Genomic DNA, 26,868 nt, shown 5'->3' with positions numbered 1-26,868 from the left:
AACTTTCTTCAACTCACCTTCGAAATTATCTAGCCTTTTATTAAATGCATCTAACTTCTGTATAAGAACATTCATATCTGATACAGCAGTAACTGGTTGATGTATGACAGTAGCTGTAGGCTTAGAAGCACTCGAAATTTGAAGCTCTAGTTCAACTGCTCTTACCTCTTTTCTTAATTCATCAAAGTTTTTGATAGTGTCATATTTGTATCTAGTAGCATTTTTCAATGCAGAATCCCTGATACCTGACCAAAACTTTGTTCTCAGCATATCATCTCTAACTTCTGAAGTTAATTTACCCTTATCGTATGCTTTCTGTAATATACCTTCTAATTTCATACCGAAATCGGCCACTGATTGACCCTCATCCTGCTTCTCAGTATAAAATGACTGTAAAAGTGTCTCATTTGAATAGACATTTCCGTAAATACCTTCTAATTTTTCTAGAATATTTTGTGGAATAGCAGACTCAGGAAGTGTAAGCAGGGTATTACGGGCTTGATTTTTTAAAGAATTTCTCATACACTGTACTATGATTAACTCCGGGTACAAGTTTTCTCGGAGTAAGCATTTTACTTCAAATTTCCACACGTCAAATGAAGCCTCACTCTTTGCATCCCCAGAGAAAACCGGTAACCGTGGTCTTTGGTACGTTGGTGTATTACCAGTAATGTCATGAGTGTGATTTCCCAAGTTAAAACTAACTTTCGGTTTCACCTGCTCATTTATACCCGAAAAATCGTGATAGTATTTTCTAAAAGGGGGAGGAGGTGGTGGTCTAGACGGAAGCTTATCAGTAGTCGGCTTCGGAGTACTAGTGGTATACCCTGTTGGCATACTTCCTTCTTTCTTAACCAACGGTTTAGCATAAGATATCAAGTCATACTCCTCATTAGTAAGTACTTTATATTTACCATGTTTAGACAAAAATGCTATCATTTTTGCAATATCGGTCTCTGACATATTAGGTTCGTGACCTTTAACATTACCCTCAACTACGGAACCAGATGCGTTTCCTTCAGCCATAGTCAAAACAGAGTACTCAATATACCAAACGGGACACAATACAAAACGTAAACAGACACATACAAAAGACAACAAAAATAATGAAAATGATGATGATGATGAAAATGTCAACTTACCGTCAAATGATCTAATGTGCATGTGAAATCTGACAGTGCAAGGACCAGGTGTTCATGCAATAATGCACACAAAAATTCAAACTGAAAAATATAAGTAATGAGATAAACTATGACATCTTAAATACATATATATATATCAATAATACTAAACAATGTAAAGAATATATAATACTTGTAATAATCAAATATTTCTATTAAATAATGTTTATTGTTTTGATTGCTATTCTTTATTTGAATTTCAGCTCCAATCTTATAAAATACTGTCTGGGTCCAATACACTATTGTTTACTTCGTTGATACCAGTCGAATCCACCGCGGAATGTGTTATGAAATTGACATCTGTGATGATTGTAAACACACAACGTTGTGTACTATAAAGCTACTCAACTGGAACGTTATCGACACCAACACAATATTATCTTCTATACTATTAAACGAGAAGACCTCATTTTTGGTGTCGCTTCTCTTCTTTCCACAATAAATTAATCAACACGCCTCTGTGTCCTATAGGTACATTGCATAGTCGCATTTGTCATCCATTCATATGATTATTCAGATTGAGTTATTTTAGGAGAAAAACGAGAAAAAAGGCATCCGGGTATTGTCCCGTCATTGTATGAAATTTTAAGTCAGATTAGACTTCCGGTTTGCGTTTTTCTGTATACTTTGAACATACATATACTACGAATAAAGTGTATTTTCAGAATTTTATCTGCTATCATTTTCAAGTTTACTATCCACGGCAGTCACAGAGTTTATTAAATAGAGAGGGTCTGTATACTATATCAATGATTACCATGGATCGATTAGTACACTTAGAATTGAAAGTAAATACGCTTTATTTATATAGTAATGAATGTTCATAATATACAGATAAGCGCTAAAATTATTCATGTGAACTTTTGATACTTTTTCTGAAATTCTTTAGTCATTAAATCTTTTACAAAATTCATTGATTACAAAAAAAAAAGAAGATGTGGTATGATTGCCATGTTGAGACAACTCTCCACAAGAGACCAAAATGACACAGAAATTAACAATTATAGGTTACCGTACGGCCTTCAACAAAGAGCAAAGCCCATACCGCATACTCAGCTTCAAAAGGCCCCGAAATGACAATGTAAAACAATGCAAACGAGAAAACTAGCGGCCTTATTTATGTACAAAAAATGAACGAAAAACAAATATGTAACACATAAACAAACGACAACCACTGAATTACAGGCTCCTTTAACCTATGACTTATGATACTTTTACTGAAATTCTCCAGTCATTCTGTATTTAACAAAATTCTTCCAACGACACTTTACATACTGATAAATAAACTACGCTCTGAATGCCCGCGATTTCGCGGGTGTGTTCTAGTGAATATTTAAATGAATGAATCTATTTCCTTTTGTTATCGGTGTAAAATTAAACATTCACCAAACTAATTTAATTCTTTGGTTTGCGCAAAATATGAATATTTTCTAAACATTCATTACCAATATGCCTTTACATGTTTTCAATCCAACTCCGGGATTTGTTTAAAACTTTTTCACTATATACCTCAACAGCGCTGTATATTCTTGGATTATCGTGTCGCCAAGTAGATATCTAGATGAACTGTTATCCAAATAAATTCAAGTGCGGACAGATTCTCCGACAACTCTTAACTAACAAAAAACGTGGCACCAACTAGGTCATCTCTCTTTCTCTGAAGGCTCCATTTGTCACAGTGAACTTGACATATACCAAATTAACGTATGGCTTATACCAGACAGTGACTTTAGTACCACTTTTATTACTGTAAATATACATTTATTTCAACATATACAAATCTTTCAACAAATTCGGAAACAATTACATTCATTCATACTCTAAATATAAAACCACAAACTACAATGAAACAAGGACTGACGGACTAATGAATTCGACAATGCACTTTTAAAATTACGCCATGAATTAATATCGCCAATAAAACAATTTCTAGCTGTAATTCAGTAATTTGAACTTTACCATAAAACTATGTAAAAAGTACGGAAAAGCCGTATTGCAGATTATGATAAAACTATCATAATATTTCCATTTAACTTTTAATGAATGAAACTTTATCGAGAAACTAAATAATATTTTCCAAATAACAAAATTAACTAACCTGTAAATATTGCTTTAGCTTTGAAGCGTCAGCTTTGAAAGGCTGCTATTCATTTAATGAAATCCTAAATCTCTATATAAAAATAAGGCGTACACATATTTTCCCGCGCTCGTGCAATAATATTTTATTTTATTTAAATCGTTCAGGTGTGAAGTGACGTGTATATGAAATTGTGCAGTGACGTATATTAGAAATGTCGTCAGTCTCAGTCAATCGTCATAATGAGTATGATGAAACAGACAATGGAATGAATGAATGAATGAATGAAATGAACTGATGAATAACTATTTAATATACACATAAATACGACGGTGACATATAGACTGAAATGACTTGTTTAGAGAAATCTTTTTTTTAACCTTTAGATTTTAGAAATGTTTGTACATAAGTGTCTCATAAGTCTACATAAGGCTGGATATTTGGTCATTTTATTTTGTGTTGTTTATGTCAATTGTGTATATATATATATCTGATCAAATATGTGACACTATTATAGAATAAATCATTTTTATTTATTTAATTTAGTAAAATCCGTCAGCTCAACTTTTTTTGTAGAAAAACATTTTTTTTTACTATAAAGGTTTATACTTTCATATAAAATATTCATTAATCTCGCAGATTTCTTAATTAAATGAATTTATGTTTTTTTTAAAAAGGCGATATTAGCACTTTCTGTTGATCAGCTCAATATTATTCGTAGCGTGATATTCGCTGGTAAAATCGGTTAGATCAACTTTTTTTGTAGAAAAACATGTTTTATTTATATAAAGTTTTTATTGTAAAACAACATATTTAATAAACTCGCAGATTTCTTAATTTCACGAAAAAATATTGTAAACAGTGACCTATAGTTGTTAATGTCTGTTTCATTTTGGTCTTTTGTGGATAGTTGTCTCATTGGCAATCATACCACATCTTCTTTTTTATATGTTAACTTTTATGTTTTATTTAATTTCATTTTTGCACAAATTTAATTTGTTGATTTCACTTTTTAAATTATGTATGTATAAACCAAATGTCATTTCAAAATTATTCATCCACAAAATTAATCAGGTTTACAAAATAATAATAATAATAATTTATTTTATTAAAGTGTCACATACTTGTCTACAGATTTTTATACAGATTATATAAAATACATTGCACAATAATAAAATAAGACAAATACCCAGCCTAGATAGGCTTATGAGACACTATATATATACAAATATATATCTATTTAACAAATACAAATCGAAAAACATAGTAAAATGTTAAAATGTTTAAAATTATCCTGATATTTCACTTCATAAAAAAAAAAAATAAGTAATTTAAAAAAAAAAGAAAACATATCTTTTAAAAATAGAAATGACAAAATTAAGTATGACGTAAAAAATAAATGATATGTTATAAAAAGAATATATTTTAAAGAGGTTATATAAACAGATTGCGAAGAATAAAATGAAGTGACCTTGTTGTTTTATTAAAAACCTCTCAGTAAAATAGTAAATAAATAGGACATGAATGAAATTAATTAAAAAAAAATAATAAAAAAAAATAAATGAAACTTTGACTTTTACGGAAATATACAATTAAGAGTGTAGATTGCTTTTCAGTGCGCGACGTCTTCTTATCATATTATGCACCAAGATAGATAACTCGTATTGTAATTCAGCATTCTGAATTAAAAATACAAATTGATTAAAATCTGACTTTGTACAAAAAGAATTATCCATGACCATAGCTCGGTGAAACAAATTAAACCTTAAGTCACTGTAAATGTCACAATTAATCAAAAAGTGTATCTCGTCTTCTACAGCATTATTACAAAATGGACAAATTCTTTCTTCTAACGGTATTGGTGGTTTCGTATAACATTGTATAACGCGACCCGTCTCGACAGACAAAGGTAAAGTTCCACATCTAAGTTTACATAAATTACTTCGTAAGTGGCGTGGCATTGCGTTAATAACATAATGTTCAGTTTGAAGGTCCTTCTTATAACGTCTATATAGTCTCAACTTGTTTCCATTCACATTCGAATTGTCATTCCAAAGTTTGGTAAACCACAACTGTTCATCTAGTATTCGTAATTTACTTTTAATCACTTTAAAAAATAGTTCTTTGCTAATTCCGGGCTGCACTAAGTGTTCTACAGACATATTGCGAAATAACTTAATCACATTAAAGTTCCAGGATCTACGTTTTCGTTTCGACCATAAATGTATCTTTATAGCCGAAAGTACGAGAATTATCTGAATTTTCAAGTTTATAATAGAATCTCAAAACTTCTAGTCTTTGTTTAGCATGACATGACAGCCATCCTAAATCACCCTGTACTGCAGTATTGCTAGTCAATTTAGTCACTCCAAGGAATATTTTACTAGCCCTGTTTTGAACGTTATTAATGAGTCTATGTTCAGTAAGTCCCCATATCGATGCACCATTTAAGAATTGAATGCTTCTTTTTGTAACTTCATTGGGGTGTAAAAGCGTTGACCGAAGTACATTTAGTATGAAGCGTGGAAGCGCTTCATACTAAAAATGTGCGCACGGTCAACACTTTTACAACCCTATGAAGTTACAAAAAGAAGCATTCAATACTTATAATTACATTTTTTTAGCAATAATCATGATAATCATGAAAACACGAATTTTATTATTGTTTTATTTAATTCACCTGTGCACTTTATTGTGGGACCACGTGTTATCACGAATGAAAAGTTTTATTGAGCAATGCAATTGCTTACGGAATAACACGTGATGTGCTATTAGCCAATCAGAATAAAATATCATAATGAAACATACATCTAATGTAATTATATATATATAACAATATTGGTTGTACCAAACGTTCATACAGTTTTGTGAACACTTGATATGTCATATATAGCCTTCAAACGGTGATAAGCCTGTAGTGATCCTTTTAACGAGGGGATATACGAACAATGTATCCATTTAATCGGGTCTCACTAATTAGCGACAAGAAGCGTCAAGAAGCGTCGAAAAGCGACAAGAAGCGTCAAGAAGCGACAAGAAGCGACAAGAAGAATAAATTTAGCGACAAGAAGACTATTTACATATTTTTATTAGATATAAAGACATTTGTATTTAATGTTTTTTTTTTTTAATATACGAGCAGATATGTCTAATTAAAATGTTTTATTATATAGATAGACGAAGAAATTAAACATTTGTGAGGAAGAAAGAGATTGTGAAGTTTATATTAGTATATTGGTAGATGAAGAAATTAAACATTTGTGAAGAAGAAAGAGATTGAGCTTCTTTTTTTATGTTTAAATATGAAGAATATGTATAAGATAATGTATGTATCTGTTTTCAGCAAAGTCAACGTATGAATGTGAATGGAGATATATATGAAGTGGGCATAATAGAATATAATATTTTGATTCATTTGCTTAATGATATGCTCTAACTGTAAGCTTGTTATGTCAATGCTATGCTTTATTTGTAGAACTCTCAGCCACGCTTTGCCATCTTTATTATTTAAGCGTATTTCCAGACCCCACGACGAGGACGTGGTTCTACCTTGGGGTCCAGATTTTTTTTTTAGTCATTATATAGTAATATGTACATTCATATCTAACATAATATTTATACATTTTGTACATGGTGGTCCCATTTTGATAAGCTGTAGATTTTTACAACTAAGGTTCACTGTATTTTTGCCCTTTTTTGAAGTTGTAGTTTTAGCATTTTTAATACGTTTCCTTTGGCAAGGCTTACGTGCACATGTGACTTGTTTTGGGGATTGTCAGCCCACCCGGCATCTTTTGAAGTGGTGGACTCTGGGTTTGCGTTTAACTTTCTCCCATGAGTCAAGAATTTTTGCAATGCAAAAGCCTATTCTTTCTCCGATTTAATCTGCCATAGAGCTTTTGTGCATTGAAAATGGCTTACTGAGGAGCTTAGCTCAAAATCTCCATGTCCATAAAGTGCGCCTTTGACAAGACTTTCTTAGTTGCAACTTTATTTCTTTGTGAATTTTATTAATTAACTCTGGAAGTTTCTCAGGCTTCCAGTCTTGATTTAGTTTCAAGATGTGATTGATTGATTCACAATTATTGTTTTTCCATTGCAATGGAATTCTCGACTCTGTTTTTCGTGCATTTCGAGTCGTAACCTTTTTTCCCTTGCCCAAAAGGAAATTGAAACCCTGTACCAAAGGGTTCGTTTGATACCGCGCAGTATCAAAGACGTACAAAGTAACTGATTTATTAATCAAAGGTAAACCGAGATGCGTTTAAGATTCTAGCAATTGCACAGAGAACGTACTTTTGCGAGAATAAGACTGAAATGCTGACAATTTAGGCAGCAACCATTTGATTTTCTGGGGGGGGGGGGGGGCTATGTTTTTTTTTTCTGGACAAAAATGCACACCCTATAAAATGAAAAAAAAGAAAATCAACTTTCCTTTGAAGGATTTATTGAAACAAAAACAGTATAATTCATTATTCTTGATAGGAACAACATTAGATGTGGCTTCACCCTAAGGTAATAATCGTACACACAATGTGGAACATCAAATGAGATTAACGAGGTGCGTGTCCCCTGTTTTATTGCTACAATAACATCCAATTTACACCTTCAACTTTTTCAACAACGCGTCAGACTATACAATTACACGCGCCAGAATATACAATCATTGTAAATAGTGAACACCTGTTGAAAACTCGAGATTGTCATTAATTTTCTTTCATCTTCAATCAATATGCATAAACATGATCAATATCGTTTAATGAGGCAATACACAAATAAAATGATGAAAAAATTCACATTTCAATTTTCTTTTCCTCTTGTTTGATTTCAGTTTATTTGTATTTCACAAGTTGTGTCTATATTTTCAGGACAATGATGTACAAATAATTCATTTTGCGAGGTTAATACATATTGTACGAAAAGAGTTTTTAAAAAACAAATTATAAGATAAATAATATGTTCTAAAACACAAGGAAAAGTAATCTCATAATACAACAGGGTAAACGTAATACTGGCTGTTATAAATGATAAAATATTATGTAAATAAATATTTCATTTTTTTCTATCAATATTAACTTTCTTGTCGCTAAAATTGTTTTCTTTTCTATATTCTTTTAATATTTATTGGAATAAGTAATTTTAATTAAAAAAATATGTTTTCTTGTCGCTAAATAGTTTCTTGTCTCTTCTTGTCGCTAAAATAATTCTTCTTGTCGCTTTGTGACGCTTCTTGTCGTTAATTAGTGAGACCGCCCCTAATCATCAGGGTAGTGTTGGTGTCTGTCCCCGTTCCCGTAGAGCTCCTGTTACAACCAAAGACCAAACAGCTATGGTGTCCAGAAGTGGAAGAATTATCTTACAAGCTGATTGGAATCATGTGTTAAAGTCAATAATCATTTTATTTCTTTGTTATATATAATATATATATATTTTGTTTTACCAATCGTTTTATTTATGTGTACACGCAATGCATGTTCAATAATCATACATCATGTACATGTATGCATGTACACAGGCACTTGTTTCTATCCATGCAAAGACCCACTATATATATATATATCAACTTACATATGCAACTCTTAAAACAACTTTTAAACATAGCATTTAAATTTCCATTGTTTATATGAAATTGAATTTATTATAGAATTTTATAGGACATGATTTCCTAGGAAAATTGGTTTGGGGACGTAGATTACTAACATAGGACTAAATATACTAGTAAATTCTGTAACCATTGACTTTTTATACTAGTAATATTTGTCCGCCCAAACATATTTTACAAGGACAAATTTATCACTTACATGTACATGTAGTCATGAGAACAAACATTTTAAGATCTTGAGTTTTAGAAGTCTTATTGTCTCTGTAGAGACCAGTAGATTTCTAGTCCTTATATTGACAACATATTTTTAGGCTTTTGAATTTCTGCTTTGAAGTGTTGCAGGAAGGGGTCAATGACAATTCAACAATGCTATAATATATAAAAAAAGAAGATGTGGTATGATTGCCTATAGATGAGACAACTCTCCACAAAATACCAAAATGACACAGACATTAACAACTATAGGTCACCGTACAGCCTTCAACAATGAGCAAAGCCCATACCACATAGTGAGCTATAAAAGGCCCCAATAAGACAATGTAAAACAATTCAAACGAGGGGTTAATAGTCCTCCTGGGACATGTAGTGGTAGTACTTGGCTTAGGTTAGATCAGCAGGATACACTCTACCTATATAGAGTGGGGTGCGCATATTCGCCGGGGACTCAATTTCGCCATTTTACTATTTTGAGGTGTAAATACTTCAAAAGATGGCTGAAATGGAAGAAATATGGCGGTGACTTATATTTTCATAACAAATATGGTTATTTTTTAAACTAGGACAAAATTGCGGCACTTGCCCGTTTATGCATGCTTCGGCAGACTACAGGTTGCAAGTGAGAAACCTATATATTGATAGAGATATATAATATTGATACAAACTAATAAACTAACCTTTCGGTTGAACCAGTACTTCTATCTTTTATTAAGAAAGAATGTAACCTGAACTGTTTTCTTGGCCGTGCAATGATAAAATAACCAAACCAACCGTGGGTAGGGCACCTTTACCTACTTCGTGGGAAAATGAGGTAGGGATGTTTTTAAACTTTGAGTATCAAAGAAATTGTTTATAAAATCCGCAACTACACTGTCACAATTATTTTACTTTAACTGCTAAAAGCCTATGAAATTAGTCATCAAACGCAGTACCACGTTTGACACCTTTCTTTGAGGTATATAATATTTATAGAACTTATAAATAAACCGTAGATCAGTTTATTAGTCATCACACCAACCGTGTGAGGGCTGTATAGCCAGTCAAGGTCGTGAAACACTTCCATTTGTTTGTTAGTCATCACGTCGATTCTGTTAAAATTACTGTTTTATATATACTTCTTTGAATGTAAAAACAGATGCAAAGATGCGACGACATTAATTTTTGTCGTCTGTTCAGATACTTTATTGAGCTGAGGACTACTCATGCTTTGCAAAATTTAGGGGGGGGGGCGCACGCCCGCCACGCCCCTGCCTAAATCCGCGCCTGATGTCAAATTTTAGGGAATTGGTTTGATTTTATAACGTATAAATGCAGATAAATTTGCATAAAAGTGAAAATACGTCTATTGTAAACAGGTTTTCTACTTCATGCATTCTAACCATATACAATCATTTGTACATGCATGTGTATTTTATTTAAGTGGATAATAAAGTGTGTGTTACATTTTAAAGTCTTTTCTTGGTAAAGGGGAGATAATAAGTTTACTGATGTATGTTTTATTGCTTTATATGTAAGTCTGGTATGTTGATACTTTGATAAAGCATGTAAAGTGTAACTAATGGTGCCTCTACACAACACTTTTATAAGAAAAACTCACCTTTTCAGAAAACTTGCCACTGGATGATAAAATCACAACTAATTTGTCATGTTTGTTGGTCCAACTTGGAGCAAGAGTAAAGCAGCATTAAAAAAATAGTTTTTATTTTAAACCTGAAAGAATTGAGACCTTGTAAAAAAACAATTCTAATTGTTTTTGATGAAGCTTTAATTTTAAAACTGCGCATATTTGAAACTGCTTGATAATGGGTTCAGAGACCACAATTGTCGTCCCTTGATTTTCGTTGTCCACAAATATAGTCCCTAGTGTTGACAGTTAGTTACTTGCCATTAATTTTTATACCCCTTCCAAATTTATTTCTCCATGTTTAATGCCTCAAATAGCAAGTAGGGGGGTGAAATTACACTAAAAAAAATTGGGTCCAGAATTTTAAAGGAAAGTAGTGATTTGGTCCAGCTGAAAAAGGTTAAAAATTAGCACTTTGGAAGCTATCAAAAGATTTCAAGACTCCCTAAACATAAAATTGTCCATATTTTGAGTTAGAGTTGATGAAGTTTTCAATAATTTTGAAATAATTTGTCCCAAAAGTAGTTCAACACACTGTAAAAATTTCATTGAGAAAGCACAGGTGGGATTTTTTTAATTTTCATTTGTGTTCTTAAAGAAATGCACTACGAAATAATTGTGGTCTTGGACCAATGAGAGAGCAATTATGTCAAACATATTTTTTTTCATCTTTTTAGAGACAATGGTGAAAAGGTTTGGATAAGTTTCAAAACATTGAGTAAGTATTGACTGACAAATGTATATTATAGAAAAACTAATTTCAAAATTTAAAGTTAATTTATGCTACATTTGAAATTGACAAATTTCAGTGAAATGCTATATATTTAAAGATTTTTATTCTCCTCAACTTTGAAGAGTTGAATTTTAATTTACTACACACACTGCAAACCCTAAAAAAAATAAGAGAAGATAGTGGGATTTGGATGAACATCATGAACATAAGTTTAATTTCAAAAGTTAAAAAATGAGAATATTTTTAACAACCCATTATCATGATTACAATTAATCTATATTTGTTTCGCAAAAACTGAGTATCCTTAACGGATTAAAATTAGTGGTTTTGAAAAAAATATTGTATATTTTTTTTTTTAAGAAAGATAAAAAAAAAAATGATTTTTTCATATTAACTGAGCTAGCGAATTATGCAAGCCTTGAACATGTTGAAGGCATTAATAGTAAAGAAAAACAAAACAATTTGTTTAAGATTAATGGTGTAAGTAGAAAATTGTTTTAAAACAATAACTTTCTGGACATTGTTTGACACACAGTTATAACATCAACACATGTAAGATTTGATGCACACATTTTTAAACTTACTAAGTTTAAATTAAAATTATGCATTCCTATACATTTGGATTGCGAGACATGGCCAAGATTATTTTGTGTCTGATGCTAGGTACAGTGTAATTGGTAATTTATTATCAGAATAAAAACATCTGAAGTTAGATCAAAACACTAATGTAAAAAAAATAAAAAATAGATTTCACAGTATTTCATTCAAAAATTGCCAGATTATACCACTAAATGTTTTTGGAGGGCTTCAGTTTACTTTTATATGTGAGTATTTGATCTTGACATTATGTTTTCCAGATAATCCTATGATACATGGAGAGTTACGATCTGATGGTGTCTCTTCTCAAGGTGTTCCACTTGTTACAGGCTCGGAAAGTTTTAATGTTCAGCATGTTACCAAGGTAAAGATATCTAATAGCTAAACTTGACACTAAGAAAGTACTATCCAACTTCACCAGTCATGCCAGATGTAGTACTCTAAACATATACAATCATTTGATAGCATACTGTACAGGTTTGGCTCTTTGTTGAAAGCAGTTGAACACAACAGGAAGATTAAAAAAAAAGAATGAAGTTCATAATCAAACTCTATGAAGCAATTTCTAAGGTCACCTCTATGCGTTATCATCCTTTGTCCTGGTAATTTCAGTGGATGGTAGTATCATTGGCAATCATTGCATATCTTCTTTTTTTATTATGATTTATAATGTTAAAATGTTCTTACAATGCCTTTTCCATTCTTAAAAAACTCCATTAGAAAACTCAATGTATCAGCTATGATTAAATTCTATCACACATTAAAAAATCATTTTAAAACATAAATTAATCATTTTGAAAAGAAGTAAATATACAATTTTATCTTAGAGTTATCTTTATTTACATAAAAAAATACTTATAAAATAAACAAATATCCAATAAAGAAATTCAGTATTTTTTTAGATATTGATTTCAAGCATAGCCAAATAGGATGACATTTGTCAAAAAAAAATCCCCTTGTAAGATGTGAACTGTTTAAAAGGATCAATCTGATGAAAATAACATGTAGTTTGAAATTTTTTTTTTTTTGGATAATATGTACTGTTTATAGAATTGTAATTCCTTATATACATGTACCTTTTTAATATATATGTTATAATAGAATACTATGACAGTGAAATACAAAGATGGAATTGGAGAATACACTAGAAAGTTTGTTGCACCCCAGGTAGAATATTCTGCGATCCATAACAGCAGAAAAAGTGTAAGTTGCAGATATGACTATGTGAATGTTCAAGATAATGTTAATTCTACATGAAAATATAAAAACAAACCCTTGCAGTGTATTCATTAACATAGAATGCAGTAAATATAAACTCATTCTAATGCAACATCATTTGTAAATTTCATTTTGATTGGATAACATCACTTGGTTTTCATGGCATCAATTCACAATTGCAAGTGCAGACAGTGTATGACAGATTTTACATGAATGTTTTAAGGTTGTTAACTTAATATGAGCCCATTAAATCACCAATTAATGCCGTTGGAGGTTAAAATACAATACAGGTATCTCCTAATTCTGATTAATACCAATAAATTTAGTGAAACTGGTATGGTTACCTCATATTTAAACATGTGTTATAGGGTAGTTGTCTAATGATGTTTACCTCAAATCTGCCTACATATATTCTGATGATGCGAGGTAGTTCATATATTTTGTCAGTCTGTTTTATATACACCCGGAAAAAAGTATTGCAACACCTCCATTGAAAACAATGTAAACTGACATGTTTATAGAATGTGTATAATTTGGGTATTTACCAAATACTTTTAATCCGCTTATGGTTTAAAAATGAATTCATGGTATATATATAAACTAACTTTTCATCCAATATCAATGCTACATGGATAGGTCATAACAGCTACATGGAAATAGTTTTTTGTGTTATTCACGAAATATGCAAGTTTTGCAGGACTAATTTTCCCAAAACATTAGTTTCTTCAATAAATACAATTTTTGTATGCATAAATTTTATTCAGAATTGTTTGAAATACTTAGTTTAACACACATTTTTTTGTGTAGGAAGTTTAGGACGCTGCAAAAAATCATTTCTAAAAATTTCGGTATAGAAGACTTGACAAAACTTGGGTAACTTTTTTTCAGTACAGCTTTAATGATGTGTGTCTCTAGTCTTAATTTTCCTAAATTGTAAGTTAATAAAACAAAATCAATTTTAATCCATAAACAGATCAAAATTTTTTGATAAAACTCAAATTATACACATTCTAGGATAATGTCATTTAACATTGTTTTCAATGAAGTGTTGCAATACTTTTTTCCATATGTATATATATATATATATATATATGTTTATCCCCGGCTTAGTATATATCTAGGATTTTGATTGGTTAACGCACGTCGTTACAAAACCCAAAGCCCCTGGGTGTTGCTAACCCATATCCCCAGGGGAACTTCACGCAAGTTTTCCTTAGTTCCATGATTGCTCCTTGTGAAATATTGAATTCTATAGATTATCCATGATGTTTGTAAATAAATATTTAATTCATTAACCATTTTGTCCTATTATGCCGATCATTTACACTCATTTCATTAAATGCATCACTTCACTGCCATATTTTCAAGGAATAGGACTACTCACCTAGCTATGCAAATGACTCACATTGACGTCACACCATCTATGACGTAACTCTCACAACATTGAGCGCCAAATTTGACTCAATCCAGTTTCCCTGTCTCCGTATTAAAAACATCTTATATTTGACTACCTGTAGGGTTCTACCAAAGTTAGTACCCTACACCCAGTAAAAAATATGTAAAATTTCCAAATTTCAATAAAACTATTTTAAATAATGAAAAAAACGTTGTTTTTGCGTTACACTTTGTACCCGAATTTCCATAAAACTCGCCCGATTTGGACTAAGACCGGGGATAAATTCGTTATCTACGTTCATATCCGTAGATATGGATATTTTAACACCCTTCAGTACCCTGTACACCCTTCGGCTACGCCTCATGGTGTACTGGGGTACTTCAGGGTGTTAAAATATCCATATCTTACGGATATGAACGTAGATAACTTATAATAACATTTCATTAAAATTAGAATGCTAGTTTGATTTGTGTGAGGCTGAAATGTTTTTATGTGGCTATAATTTGTCAATTTATTGAATCATGTATAACTGATAAAAGATGTTGAAAATATCAAAGGAGGTTCAAAAATCATAAGTTGAATAGAAACTGACAAAGTCATGGCAAAAAAATAGAAAAACAATGAAAAAACAATATGTGATAAGTGAGTTACCTAGAGGCTGTTGAGGGGGATATATATGTGATAAGAGAGTTACCTAGAGGCTGTTGAGGGTGATATATATGTGAAGGGAAGTAAGCTTTTGGCCTTTTTTTATACACCCCTCCCCCCTAAATGATTGTTTTCCTTGCCAGTTATAACTCTACAAGAACTTCTTACTAAAGACTGCACTAAACAGGCTATTATTTAAACTTGGAATTATTATTAATCATGGAATTTTAATAATTTCTTGTGCTTGAAATTTCTAGTAAATTCCATGCTTATTCTTTACTTCAATGGTCTGTGCTGCACAACACTTTTACAAAGAAGATAGTACATTTTCAATAGAATGTACTGTGCCGCGCACAACACTATCTATACAAAATACATTATATGGAAAGTGTTATGAACCGCTCAAAACATTATTATACCAAATAAACATGGAATTTATTAAAAATTTCCAGCACAGAAAATTTAACAAATTCCATAATTGAAAATAATTCCAACTTTAAATAATAGCCTGTTACTAGTATTCTTTCTTATAGATGCTTCTTGCATCAGTTCACATAAACATTATGCTTTTTTACGTACTTAATTTGCAGAATATGGTATTTAAACTTTTAAAGTTGATTTTAATAACTGGACCATATTTTCAAAATTCAAATCTCATAAAGTCTTTGTATAAACTTTTTTTTACAGGTAACATCCCTAGATGTTACACCAGGGGGACTAGGTGTATCAGCTGACAGTGAAGGGAAACTAAAGGTGTGGGAGACAAGTAATGGTATTGTTAGGGTATGTTCATTAAGATATAAATAGACTCTATCATACAATTTGTGAATAACAGGGCAGTAGTTTTGAAAAGCTTTTTGCCAGACGATACTGGTTTTTATTGGCACTCATAGCACATCTTTATATACAAATGTATCCATGTAAAATGTACAAAGAATCAAATAGACAGAAATTCTTGCTGAAACTATGCAGATGTTTGGTATATCACAATTTTTTTTCATACTAAGAAATCCTTCTTTTATCCATTACAGAGAGATTTACAAGGACATTTAGGAGATGTTTATACATGTAAATTTTTCCCATCTGGTGTTGTGGTGTTGTCCGGTGGAGCAGACATGCAACTGAAAGTGTGGTCAGCAGAAACTGGACAATGTGCTGCTAATATTATAGGTCATAAAGCAGGTACACAGTAGTATTATAGGTCATAAAGCAGGTACACAGTAGTATTATAGGTCATAAAGCAGGTACACAGTAGTAGTGTTATTGATAACAAGGTAGTTTAGAGAAAATCTATTGAAATGGAATTAAAGTTGCAATCCTACATTTTCAAGCAGTGTATATAATATATCAAAAGCATCTGTCTATCGGTCAATTAGTGAGAAAGAAATTTATAGTCCAGTTTAATTTTCAATGTATCCTTACTATAATAGTTGTTTGATGAAGGTATATGGCCAAATAATTAGCACCTTAAAGTAGCACACTATACATTTTGATGACAAATATAAGGTTACAGTATATATTACCTGGCTGAAATAAGGATACAAGAATACATCCAAGGCAATAAATAAGGGTTTTGCTATTAGCCTTTTTATGTACCAAATTCTGTATACTCATTATGTATTATGTGGAAAATTAAAGAGAAGATATTTTTTAGTTGTTAGTGGATTTATGTGTCTCATTTTGCCAAAATTTCTTTACATACTTTGTTTATAGCATGTTTGAAAAAAGTTTTTGATTATTGATAAAACTGCAGTTATCTCCCATTGATTGTTAAACATTAAAACATTAGCTCTAAAAACTTTTAAAATTTAAAAAAAAAGAATTGCTATCATTGCTTTTTACTTTTAACTTTTAAATGGTCTTTAAAAAAAATTCAACAAAATAAATTTGAAACAGGGGAGATCATGAATATAAACAATTTCAAAAAGAATGTAAAAAGGGGGGAGGGACTTCAAGAGGAACTTGCTATTCAATAAATATCTTTCCTTTTCAGCTATACTAGATACAGTAATAATAGAGAGAGGACGTAACATATTATCCTGCAGTAAGGATGGAACAGTCAAATTATGGGACGTAGGACAAAAATCATGTTTATATACCTATGAAGAATGTGGAGGCAATGTTAACTGTTGTTCTACAGGAATACCAAACAAAAATATTGACCTAGGTCAACCAGAAACTATTACTAGTAAGTATAATGGACAGCATTTTATCATAATAATTATTAGCATCTCTATTTGTCATGATTGGCAGATGAAAAAAAAAAATTCCAAAGGATTATTATATAAAATTGAAAATGGAAATGGGGAATGTGTCAAAGAGACAACAACCCAACCATAGAACAGACAACAGCAGAAGGTCACCAACAGGTCTTCAATGCAGCGAGAAATTCCCGCAACCCCGGAGGCGTCCTTCAGCTGACCCCTAAACAAATATATATACTAGTTCAGTGATAATGAATATGAACTTTCCAGGTTAAGGTAATGGTGGTTCTGGAGAAACATGATATTATATCAATTTGTTAATTTTTGTTTATATCCATGTTTTCAAACTATTACCATAAATCAAATTATTTTTTAAGTTCACAAAGCCCCATGGGCCCCATGTGAGCTTATGCCATCACTTGGTGCCTATCGTCCTTTGTTGCCGTAGTCTGTCCTTGTTGTTAACTATTTCAAAAATCTTCTCCTATGAAACTACTGGGCCAAATACCATCAAACTTTGGATAAATGTTCCTTAGGGTATTTAGTTTGTAAAATGTATCCAAATTTTTTATCCATCAACAAACATGGCCACCATGGCTTAAAATAGAACATAGGGGTAAAATGCATTTTTTACATCACAAAAACTGAAGTATTTAGAGCAAATGTGTTATTGGTATAAATGTTCAATAGGTCACGATCTATCAGCCCTGAAATTTTCAGTTAAATCAAACAACCTATTGTTGGGTTGCTGCCACTAAATTGGTAAGTTTAAGGAAATTTTGGAGTTTTTTTGTCATCTTGAATGTTATTGAAGATATAGATAAACTGTAAACAGCAAAATTGTTCAGGGAAGTAAGATCTACAAAAAAGTTTATATGACCAAAATTTTCAATTGACACCTTAAAGATTAATTGCCTTTTAAAAACATTTTTTTGCAATCAGTTCATCAAGTTTGCTTGCATTACTTAAAAAAAATCTTCTCCTTTGGAACTGCTGAATCATTTTCAGACAAATTTAGGCTAAATGAGTTTCAGAGTATATAATATGAATTTTGTATTTTATTTCCTTGAACGTCAAGAAACATATAACCACTATGGCTATTTTTGAACAAAGGGGGAAAATACTTTTTTTTAATATTAAGAAAATAGGATAGATACAAAGAAAATTTAAATGGCATTTTTAAGCCACTGATTAATATATATTGAAAAGCAAAAATAATCATTGATGAAAGATTTAAGCAAATTATTACAGGTGAGCGATTCAGGCTCTTGAGAGCCTCTTGTTTATCAGCATAACCTTCAAGATGGACTTGCCCTTGCATACTACCTAAAATTAACATTCAGAAATCCTTACAGGAGTTGTTGTATGAAATTTTCTAATTTTTATGAAACTTTCATTTAAAACTGAGTGAATTCCAAGTTTAATTGAAACATTTGTTAATATACGGTTGAACCTCGTTGTGTTGAAGTCGAAGGGACCGGACCAAAGTATTCGACTCGTCCGAGGTCAAGTGTGTCGTCATCAATTTTGAATGCATGAAATACGGTAATAGATTTGTGTAAACTAGCTATATAGATACAATGAACAGTGTGCCTTTTTTTTATATGACACTTTATAATTGTGTATTCAATCTCCATTGTTGGTCCTTCGTAAAAACACAAGTACAGATACAAATCATGCACACATAAAATCAATAGTCTACACAAATATTTACAAAGGTCAGTCGCTATAAATTATGAAATCACTCGCGGCTGGAAACAAGTTCTGAACGGTCTCTGATGAGGTTTATTATCATGAATTTATTATAATTGTCCTAATCCTTTTATCTATAGTAATTAATGAGTTTTAAATCTCATGATTCATTTAATCTTGGCTTGTGTCATTTAAATTCGTTTCGTTTTTATCTCAGATGCAAAATGTTCAACACACTAACATTCCGCTTGAACGATCAATAAAGGTGTTAATTAGCGGTCACCATAGACATGTCATTTTAACTGTTATACAAACAAGTGTGTTTACTCAGCTTTAATCTTTTTTGAAAATGATTAGTTGACATAAGAAATACATCCGACTTAAATTTTTATCATTAGGTCTGCATCTTTCGAAAATTCTTACTTGTTAAGTTCGAGACATCGGGGTCAATTTACATTAATTTTACTTTGACGGGACTATAAAATTTACTCGACTTAACCGAGTATTGAATCAACCGAGTTTGACTCATCAGAGGTAATTATGCATTGAACAAACGGGAATTTTACCAGGACCGAGAAATTACTTCGACTCATCCGAGTTTTCGACACAACCGAGTTCGACACAAAGAGGTTCGACTGTAATTACAAAGGTAAAGAGAAGGTGCAATTTAGGAACAAAAATAGTGTAGCAAGTTTGTTAACACACTTTCAAAACTTACATAATCTTTTTATTTCTGACTGTGGTACATGTATTTAGTTTGCTCATCAATTTTTATACGACCGCAAAATTTGAAAAAATTTTCGTCGTATATTGCTATCACGTTGGCGTCGTCGTCTGCGTCGTCGTCCGAATACTTTTAGTTTTCGCACTCTAACTTTAGTAAAAGTGAATGGAAATCTATGAAATTTTAACACAAGGTTTATGACCACAAAAGGAAGGTTGGTTTTGATTTTGGGTGTTTTGGGTCCAACATTTTAGGAATTAGGGGCCAAAAAGGGCCAAAATAAGCATTTTCTTGGTTTTCGCACTATAACTTTAGTTTAAGTTAATAGAAATCTATGAAATTTTGACACAAGGTTTATGACCACAAAAGAACGGTTGGGATTGATTTTGGGAGTTTTGGTTTCAACAATTTAGGAATTAGGGGCCAAAAAAGGGCCCAAATAAGCATTATTCTTGGTTTTCGCACAATAACTTTAGTTTAAGTAAATAGAAATCAATGAAATTTAAACACAATGTTAATGACTACAAAAGGAAGGTTGGTATTGATTTTGGGAGTTTAGGTCCCAACAGTTTAGGAATTAGGGGCAAAAAAGGGACCCAAATAAGCATTTTTCTTGGTTTTCGCACCATAACGTTAGTATAAGTAAATAGAAATCTATGAAATTTAAACACAAGGTTTATGACCATAAAAGGAAGGTTGGTATTGATTTTGGGAGTTTTGGTCCCAACAGAATAAGGGGCCCAAAGGGTCAAAAATTAAACTTTGTTTGATTTCATCAAAATTGAATAATTGGGGTTCTTTGATATGCCGAATCTAACTGTCATGACTGTGTATGTAGATTCTTAACTTTTGGTCCCGTTTTCAAATTGGTCTACATTAAGGTCCAAAGGGTCCAAAATTAAACTTAGTTTGATTTTGACAAAAAATGAATCAGTTAGGTTCTTTGATATGCTGAATCTAAAAATGTACTTAGATTCTTGATTATTGGCCCAGTTTTCAAGTTGGTCCAAATCGGGGTCCAAAATTAAACTTTGTTTGATTTCATCAAAAATTGAATAAATGGGGTTCTTTGATATACCAAATCTAACTGTGTATGTAGATTCTTCATTTTTGGTCCTGTTTTCAAATTGGTCTACACTAAAGTCCAAAGGGTCCAAAATTAAACTTAGTCTGATTTTAACAAAAATTGAAATCTTGGGGTTCTTTGATATGCTGAATCCAAAAATGTACTTAGATTTTTTATTATGGGCCCAGTTTTCAAGTTGGTCCAAATCAGGATCTAAAATTATTATATTAAGTATTGTGCAATAGCAAGTCTTTTCAATTGCACAGTATTGCGCAATGGCAAGAAATATCTAATTGCACAATATTGTGAAATAGCAAATTTTTTTTTAATTAGAGTTATCTTTCTTTGTCCAGAATAGTAAGCAAGAAATATCTAATTGCAAAATATTGTGCAATAGCAAGATTTTTTTTTAATTGGAGTTATCTTTCTTTGTCCAGAATCAACTTAAATCTTTGTTATATACAATATACAATGTATATTCACTTTTTACTACCAACTGATAAATTAAAATAATCTTTACCATTCAGTGATAACAAGCAGTTTTTTTTACATCTTAATATTTTATGATGTATTTAAATGAGTAGTTATTGTTGCAAACTCCATTAGAAATTTTAATTGAGATTAGTTTTGGAATAAGGGAAAGGGGGATGTGATTAAAAAAATTGGGTTCAATTTTTCTCATTTGAAATTTCATAAATAAAAAAGAAAATTTCTTCAAACATTTTTTTGAGAGGATTAATATTCAACAGCATAGTGAATTGCTCTAAGAGAAAACAAAAATTTTAAGTTCATTAGAACACATTCATTCTGTGTCAGAAACCTATGCTGTGTCAACTATTTAATCACAATCCAAATTTAGAGCTGAATCCAGCTTGAATGTTGTGTCCATACTTGCCCCAACCGTTCCGGGTTCAACCTCTGCGGTCGTATAAAGCTACGCCCTGCGGAGCATCTGGTTTTTTTTAAACTTATAAGTATTTACACAAGTAAAATTCTAGTTTAATTTCATATTGTTGTAAAAAAACAAACATTGAAGCAGATTATGAAATTTGTCCACAATATTACCAAAATTGCAGAGAAAACATTGTCATTTCTATTCAAGTTTGTATATCTCTTTAGTTTTATTTTGAGTCTGTGATGTGGTACATTTGATTAAAAAGTTCATGCCTATCCAAAATATGAAATCATTTTTCAAATTTTAATTAACTTTTATAAAATGTCATGATTTATATTCTTATGTCAATTTTGCCATGATGAACTTATAACAACAGTGGCTTTTTTGTTTTTCATTTATATTTTTTAACCTTCATACTTAAAGCAAATGCTTTGTACTCAATTTTTACCTGATTTTCAAGTTAAGAAATTGTTTTTTGTTTTGGCTTTGCAAAAATATACATCCCTAACATGATATCATGTGACAAATATTTCTAAGATTTCAAAGAAATGGGATCTTTATTGTATTATTTATTGAAATACAATTATACTTTGGTCCTCTATATCATGTCTATGGTCAAGTAGCTCCACACACATTTAAGTAACTACATCCTTGGATTTCAAATATGTGGGTTTGAGTTTCCTGATGGAGGTAAATACAGAATATATTTATACTGCAAATAAATTTCTTACTATTTGAAGGTGACAGGGAAATTCAAACTGAAGGGAAGTTACTACTGATAGGAACAGAGAATGGGTCAATTCAAGGCTATGGTCTACAAACCAGGCGTAAGGTATGTTTACACTATTGTTTCAGATAAGGGTGATGATTGATACCTATTAAAAGGTTTAAACCCGCTGCAATTATTTACACCTGTCCTAATTCAAGAATCTGCTGTTCAGTAGTTGTCCTTTATTGATGTGGTTTAAAAGAGTTTCTTGTTTATTGTTTTTATATAGATTAGACCGTTGGTTTTCCCATTTGAATGGTTTTACACTAGTCAGTTTTGAGGCCCTTTATAGCTTGCTGTTTGGAGTGAGCCAAGGCTCCCTGTTGAAGACTGTACTTTGACCTATAATGGTTTACTTTTATATTAGAGTTGTCTCATTGGCACTCATACCATATCTTCTTATATCTATTTATAGCAACAGTTTCTGTTGGTTTAAGACATTTAATGAGGTGCTGCATGTAATACAATATGCATAAAAGATATGTGACAAATGTGCAGGAGCAAACACACTAGGATTTACTTGGAAATAACCATAGTTAATACAAAAATTCTGATTTAGTCTATTGAAAACCATGCCTTGCTCACATTTTCACATTTTCATAAATTTAGAGATTTTTTATTATTGCCATGCTAACCTTGTCACACTATTTCCATAAATAAATCTTCCCAATAATTTCTGAATTAACAGTAACCACTAAATCTAAGGAAAAACCCTTCTTTGGGGTAGGTTTTATAAAAGTTCACATCTTTTAAATAAACATTTGTGTTAAGTTCCAGGTCAATGTGACCGCAACTTCATAGAAACCTCCTTCATCCAAAACTTTACAGGCAAATAGACTCACTTACAAATTGATTTACTTATATACCCAAAGACTATAAAACATATTCCCCTCCTGCACTTTAAAAGGCTAGGCATAAAAACAGTTGTTCGTCATCATGTGATCATTTAAAAGTTTCCAACAATAAGAAATTACTTTGATTAGAAATAAAAATGAAATAACAGTTAGTTAATTAACATATTATTGTAATTTTCAGGTATTTGATCTACCTTGCCATGGAGCAGTAAATTGTTGTTGTATATTATCAGAGAATGCAGCTGTTTGTGGAACACAAGATGGTTATATTACAGTTTTAGATCTTAGAAATATCAGGTAAAAGAATGGGTAAAAAGGTATTACCAGTTTAGGAGAGGGGACATAATAAAATCATAACATGAGTTTTTAATTGACCAGTTTTTAAAAACCAGAAAAGGAGTTTAACAGTTGATAGATTTTTGTTGAGGCTGTAACTTCTGTTGCAGCAAGCTTGACATAGGGATAGGTTTCATCTGACCTTGACCTCATTTTTACGGTTCATTACTCAATGTGAAGTTTATGTTTTTTGTTCTGTTTTTCTAATACTTTAAGCATTGAATGATCTATATTTGATGCAAGGAATGATTATTAGGTGTATATGTCTGTCAGACAATAGTCATCTGACCATCACATTATTTTCATAGTTCAATGGTCAATCGTCAAGTTTTTCTGGTGAAGTTTGGTTCTAAGTTACTATATGTAATAGGTCAACAATATTTAAAGCATGTTATCATTGTACATTATATATGTTATACATAGATATAAAAAGATGTGGTATGAGTGCCGATGAGACACCTCTCCATCCAAGTCACTACACTTTTTGTAAAAAATAAATAATTATAGGTCAAGGTACAACTTTCAACATTGAGCCTTGTCTCAAACCAACCAGCAAGCTATAAGAGCCCCTTAAATGACTAATGTAAAACCATTCAAACAGGAAAACCAACTGCCTACTCTATATAAAAACCACTTTCACAGAATCTGACTTAAAAGATGGTCTTTTACATCTCCTATTAAACTTCTATACATAAAGGATGTTTAGGGTAAAATTTAAATGACTATATATTCTGTAATCTGGTTTTGAATACTGAACTGAAGTTAATAAAAAATTACTTGAACTTTCTTTTCAAAAGTACACTTTTACTTATTTATTTATCAGTCTGTCAGTCTTTTCTTTAATTTAATTTTCAGAGTGCCATTAAAAGAATGGAAAGAGACAAGATCTGCAATCTTATCATTTAGTACACATAATAATGGTTTCTTTGTCAGTACTGGTAGGTCATATATATAACACTTCTGATTTTATATCATATTGACATGCTAATATTCAAGATAGACATATTATACTGATATTAGTAGAAAAGGGCCTATGTTTTCTTAAAGAAGCGTCATCAGATATAGCCTTAGACATACCATTAGGTAATTGTATCCATACCAATTTCTGATGTTAAATAAGTAGCTTATGAAGTAGAATTATTATTCATTCTCTTTTGAAATAAATGTGCATTTTAAAAGCTGAAATGTTGATGCAACCATTATACAGTGTGTCTTGCATGAAAATGGAAATTACATCCCTGATGAAATAGAAAAATCAACAATATTGTAGCGAACATCAATTTGCTTAGCATCATTGTCATAACTGTTATTTTAGGAGATGGGTCCTGCTTCTTTGTGAATGAACTATGTAATACAACAACAGAACTAACAGGTGCTGATTGTGACCATATTTACAAAGTTGTTTGTGACAATACACATGTGTATACAGGATGTAGGGATGGACAAGTGAGGAAATACAGCTGTTCTCAGGCAGGACTTTGATAGAAGTTATTTGGATGTAATCCCAATCAGATAGCTATGAAGATCAAGTTCTAGGTTTATATTCAGAATCTGTTACAGAAGTTCAATGAAACCATTAGACATTAAAATGTTAAAATTTGAAAATGATACAGTGTGTATGAGAAAATCTAAAACAATTCAATTGGAATTAAGATTTATTATAGTGAGGTTGGTGCAGACTAAGCATTGCATTTTGGTTACCAGATAGAAGGTAGATTTGTTTTGTTACTGTTACTTCAGAAAATATTGAGAGATTTTTTTATTAATGTGAATTAAGTGACAGGTGATTATTGCAATATTAAGAACCCCCTTAATGATGATTGAAACCTAGATCTGTAGGCAGATGTTTTCAAAATCACAATAATTAAACTCACATTTCTGTTCGTTCTTGGAAAATCACAATTAATTTCTGAATTTACAGAAGGGGGAATGAAGTAATGCAAGAAATTATAATTTAAAAAGAGATCCATCTAAATGTCTTTTTTAATTAGCAATGCAATAACTTTTTTGCTCTTGTAGCGGAGGGGTCATTAAGTTAAATCCTTGTCTTTACTTCCTAAAATTGTTTTCCATTCTCTAACTTTAAATTGCCTCAACTTAATCATGTTAATGGTATGAAACTTATACAAAATGCTAATTACCACAAAAACAGATTAAGTTTGAATATTGGTGGTTTCACTTCATCCATTCTAGAGTTATGCCTCTTTACAAATGAAAAAAACCTAAATATTTCTTTCCCATTCTCTAACCTTAGTTTATTGCATCCAAATGTTATGAAACTAATACACAATGCTTATTACTACAAGACTCTGATCAAGTAAAAAATTGGGTAGCATCAATTTTACGCTTCTTGATGTCCCATTATGAAATTATATGCAAGCAAAGGCATCATCTATGTTCCTTATTTATTTTAACACCAATTAGACGTTTTATGTACATAAATACTAGTAATTGATTAAGTTGTTACCATATAAATCTAGCAGATCATTTTTCAGTATCTTTTTCAATTTTGTATATTGCACATTGTGAATGATGAATGAATTAAAATTAATTTTTTTTTTATAATTTCATTCAAATATCAAACAGCCATCATTTTAAAAGAGTTGGTGCATTAAACCAGAACATGCTCACTGAAGAAACAGATTTATATCTTAAAGTGTTTGTTAAATTCATTCTATTGAGTATTTGAGTGTGTGAATTAAACATTCTGCCATGCATGAAATAGAATAATTTTTGTTTGTTATGTCCATTCTGTTCATTAAAATGTTAGTTAACAAGTTTTATAGTTTTCAATGGATCATAATTCCTATTCAGTTTATATGTTATAGGAACCACTTCAGTTTATTCATCCAGATAAAACACACCTATTCAGTTTATATCATATAGGAACCACTTCAGTTTATTCATCCAGATAAAACACACCTATTCAGTTTATATCTGATAGGAACCATGCACTTCAGTTTATTCATGCAGATAAAACAAACGTATCCAACATATTTTTCAGTTGAGGTACAATTGTGCAATTTTTATTGCCTT

The 26,868-nt window shown here is 31.1% G+C and overlaps 1 protein-coding gene across 1 annotated transcript; it reads left to right on the top strand.

Annotated features, from left to right (window-relative positions):
- The first annotated feature begins 8,530 nt into the window (after positions 1-8,530).
- LOC143048329 (proteasomal ATPase-associated factor 1-like) lies at positions 8,531-26,610 on the top strand. The gene is made up of 11 exons (XM_076221962.1): positions 8,531-8,643; positions 11,378-11,418; positions 12,291-12,394; positions 13,132-13,233; positions 15,980-16,075; positions 16,324-16,474; positions 17,286-17,480; positions 22,614-22,705; positions 23,678-23,793; positions 24,688-24,770; positions 25,148-26,610. The coding sequence occupies exons 1-11, from the start codon at positions 8,588-8,590 to the stop codon at positions 25,312-25,314; spliced, it is 1,203 nt and encodes a 400-aa protein (XP_076078077.1). The 5' UTR covers positions 8,531-8,587; the 3' UTR covers positions 25,315-26,610.
- The last annotated feature ends 258 nt before the right edge of the window (positions 26,611-26,868 follow it).

The sequence above is a fragment of the Mytilus galloprovincialis genome, chromosome 10 (assembly GCF_965363235.1).
Source record: "Mytilus galloprovincialis chromosome 10, xbMytGall1.hap1.1, whole genome shotgun sequence".
NCBI lineage: Eukaryota > Metazoa > Mollusca > Bivalvia > Mytilida > Mytilidae > Mytilus > Mytilus galloprovincialis.
The sequence above is the reverse complement of the archived record's forward strand: the minus strand, read 5'-3'. Positions and strand labels throughout refer to the sequence as shown.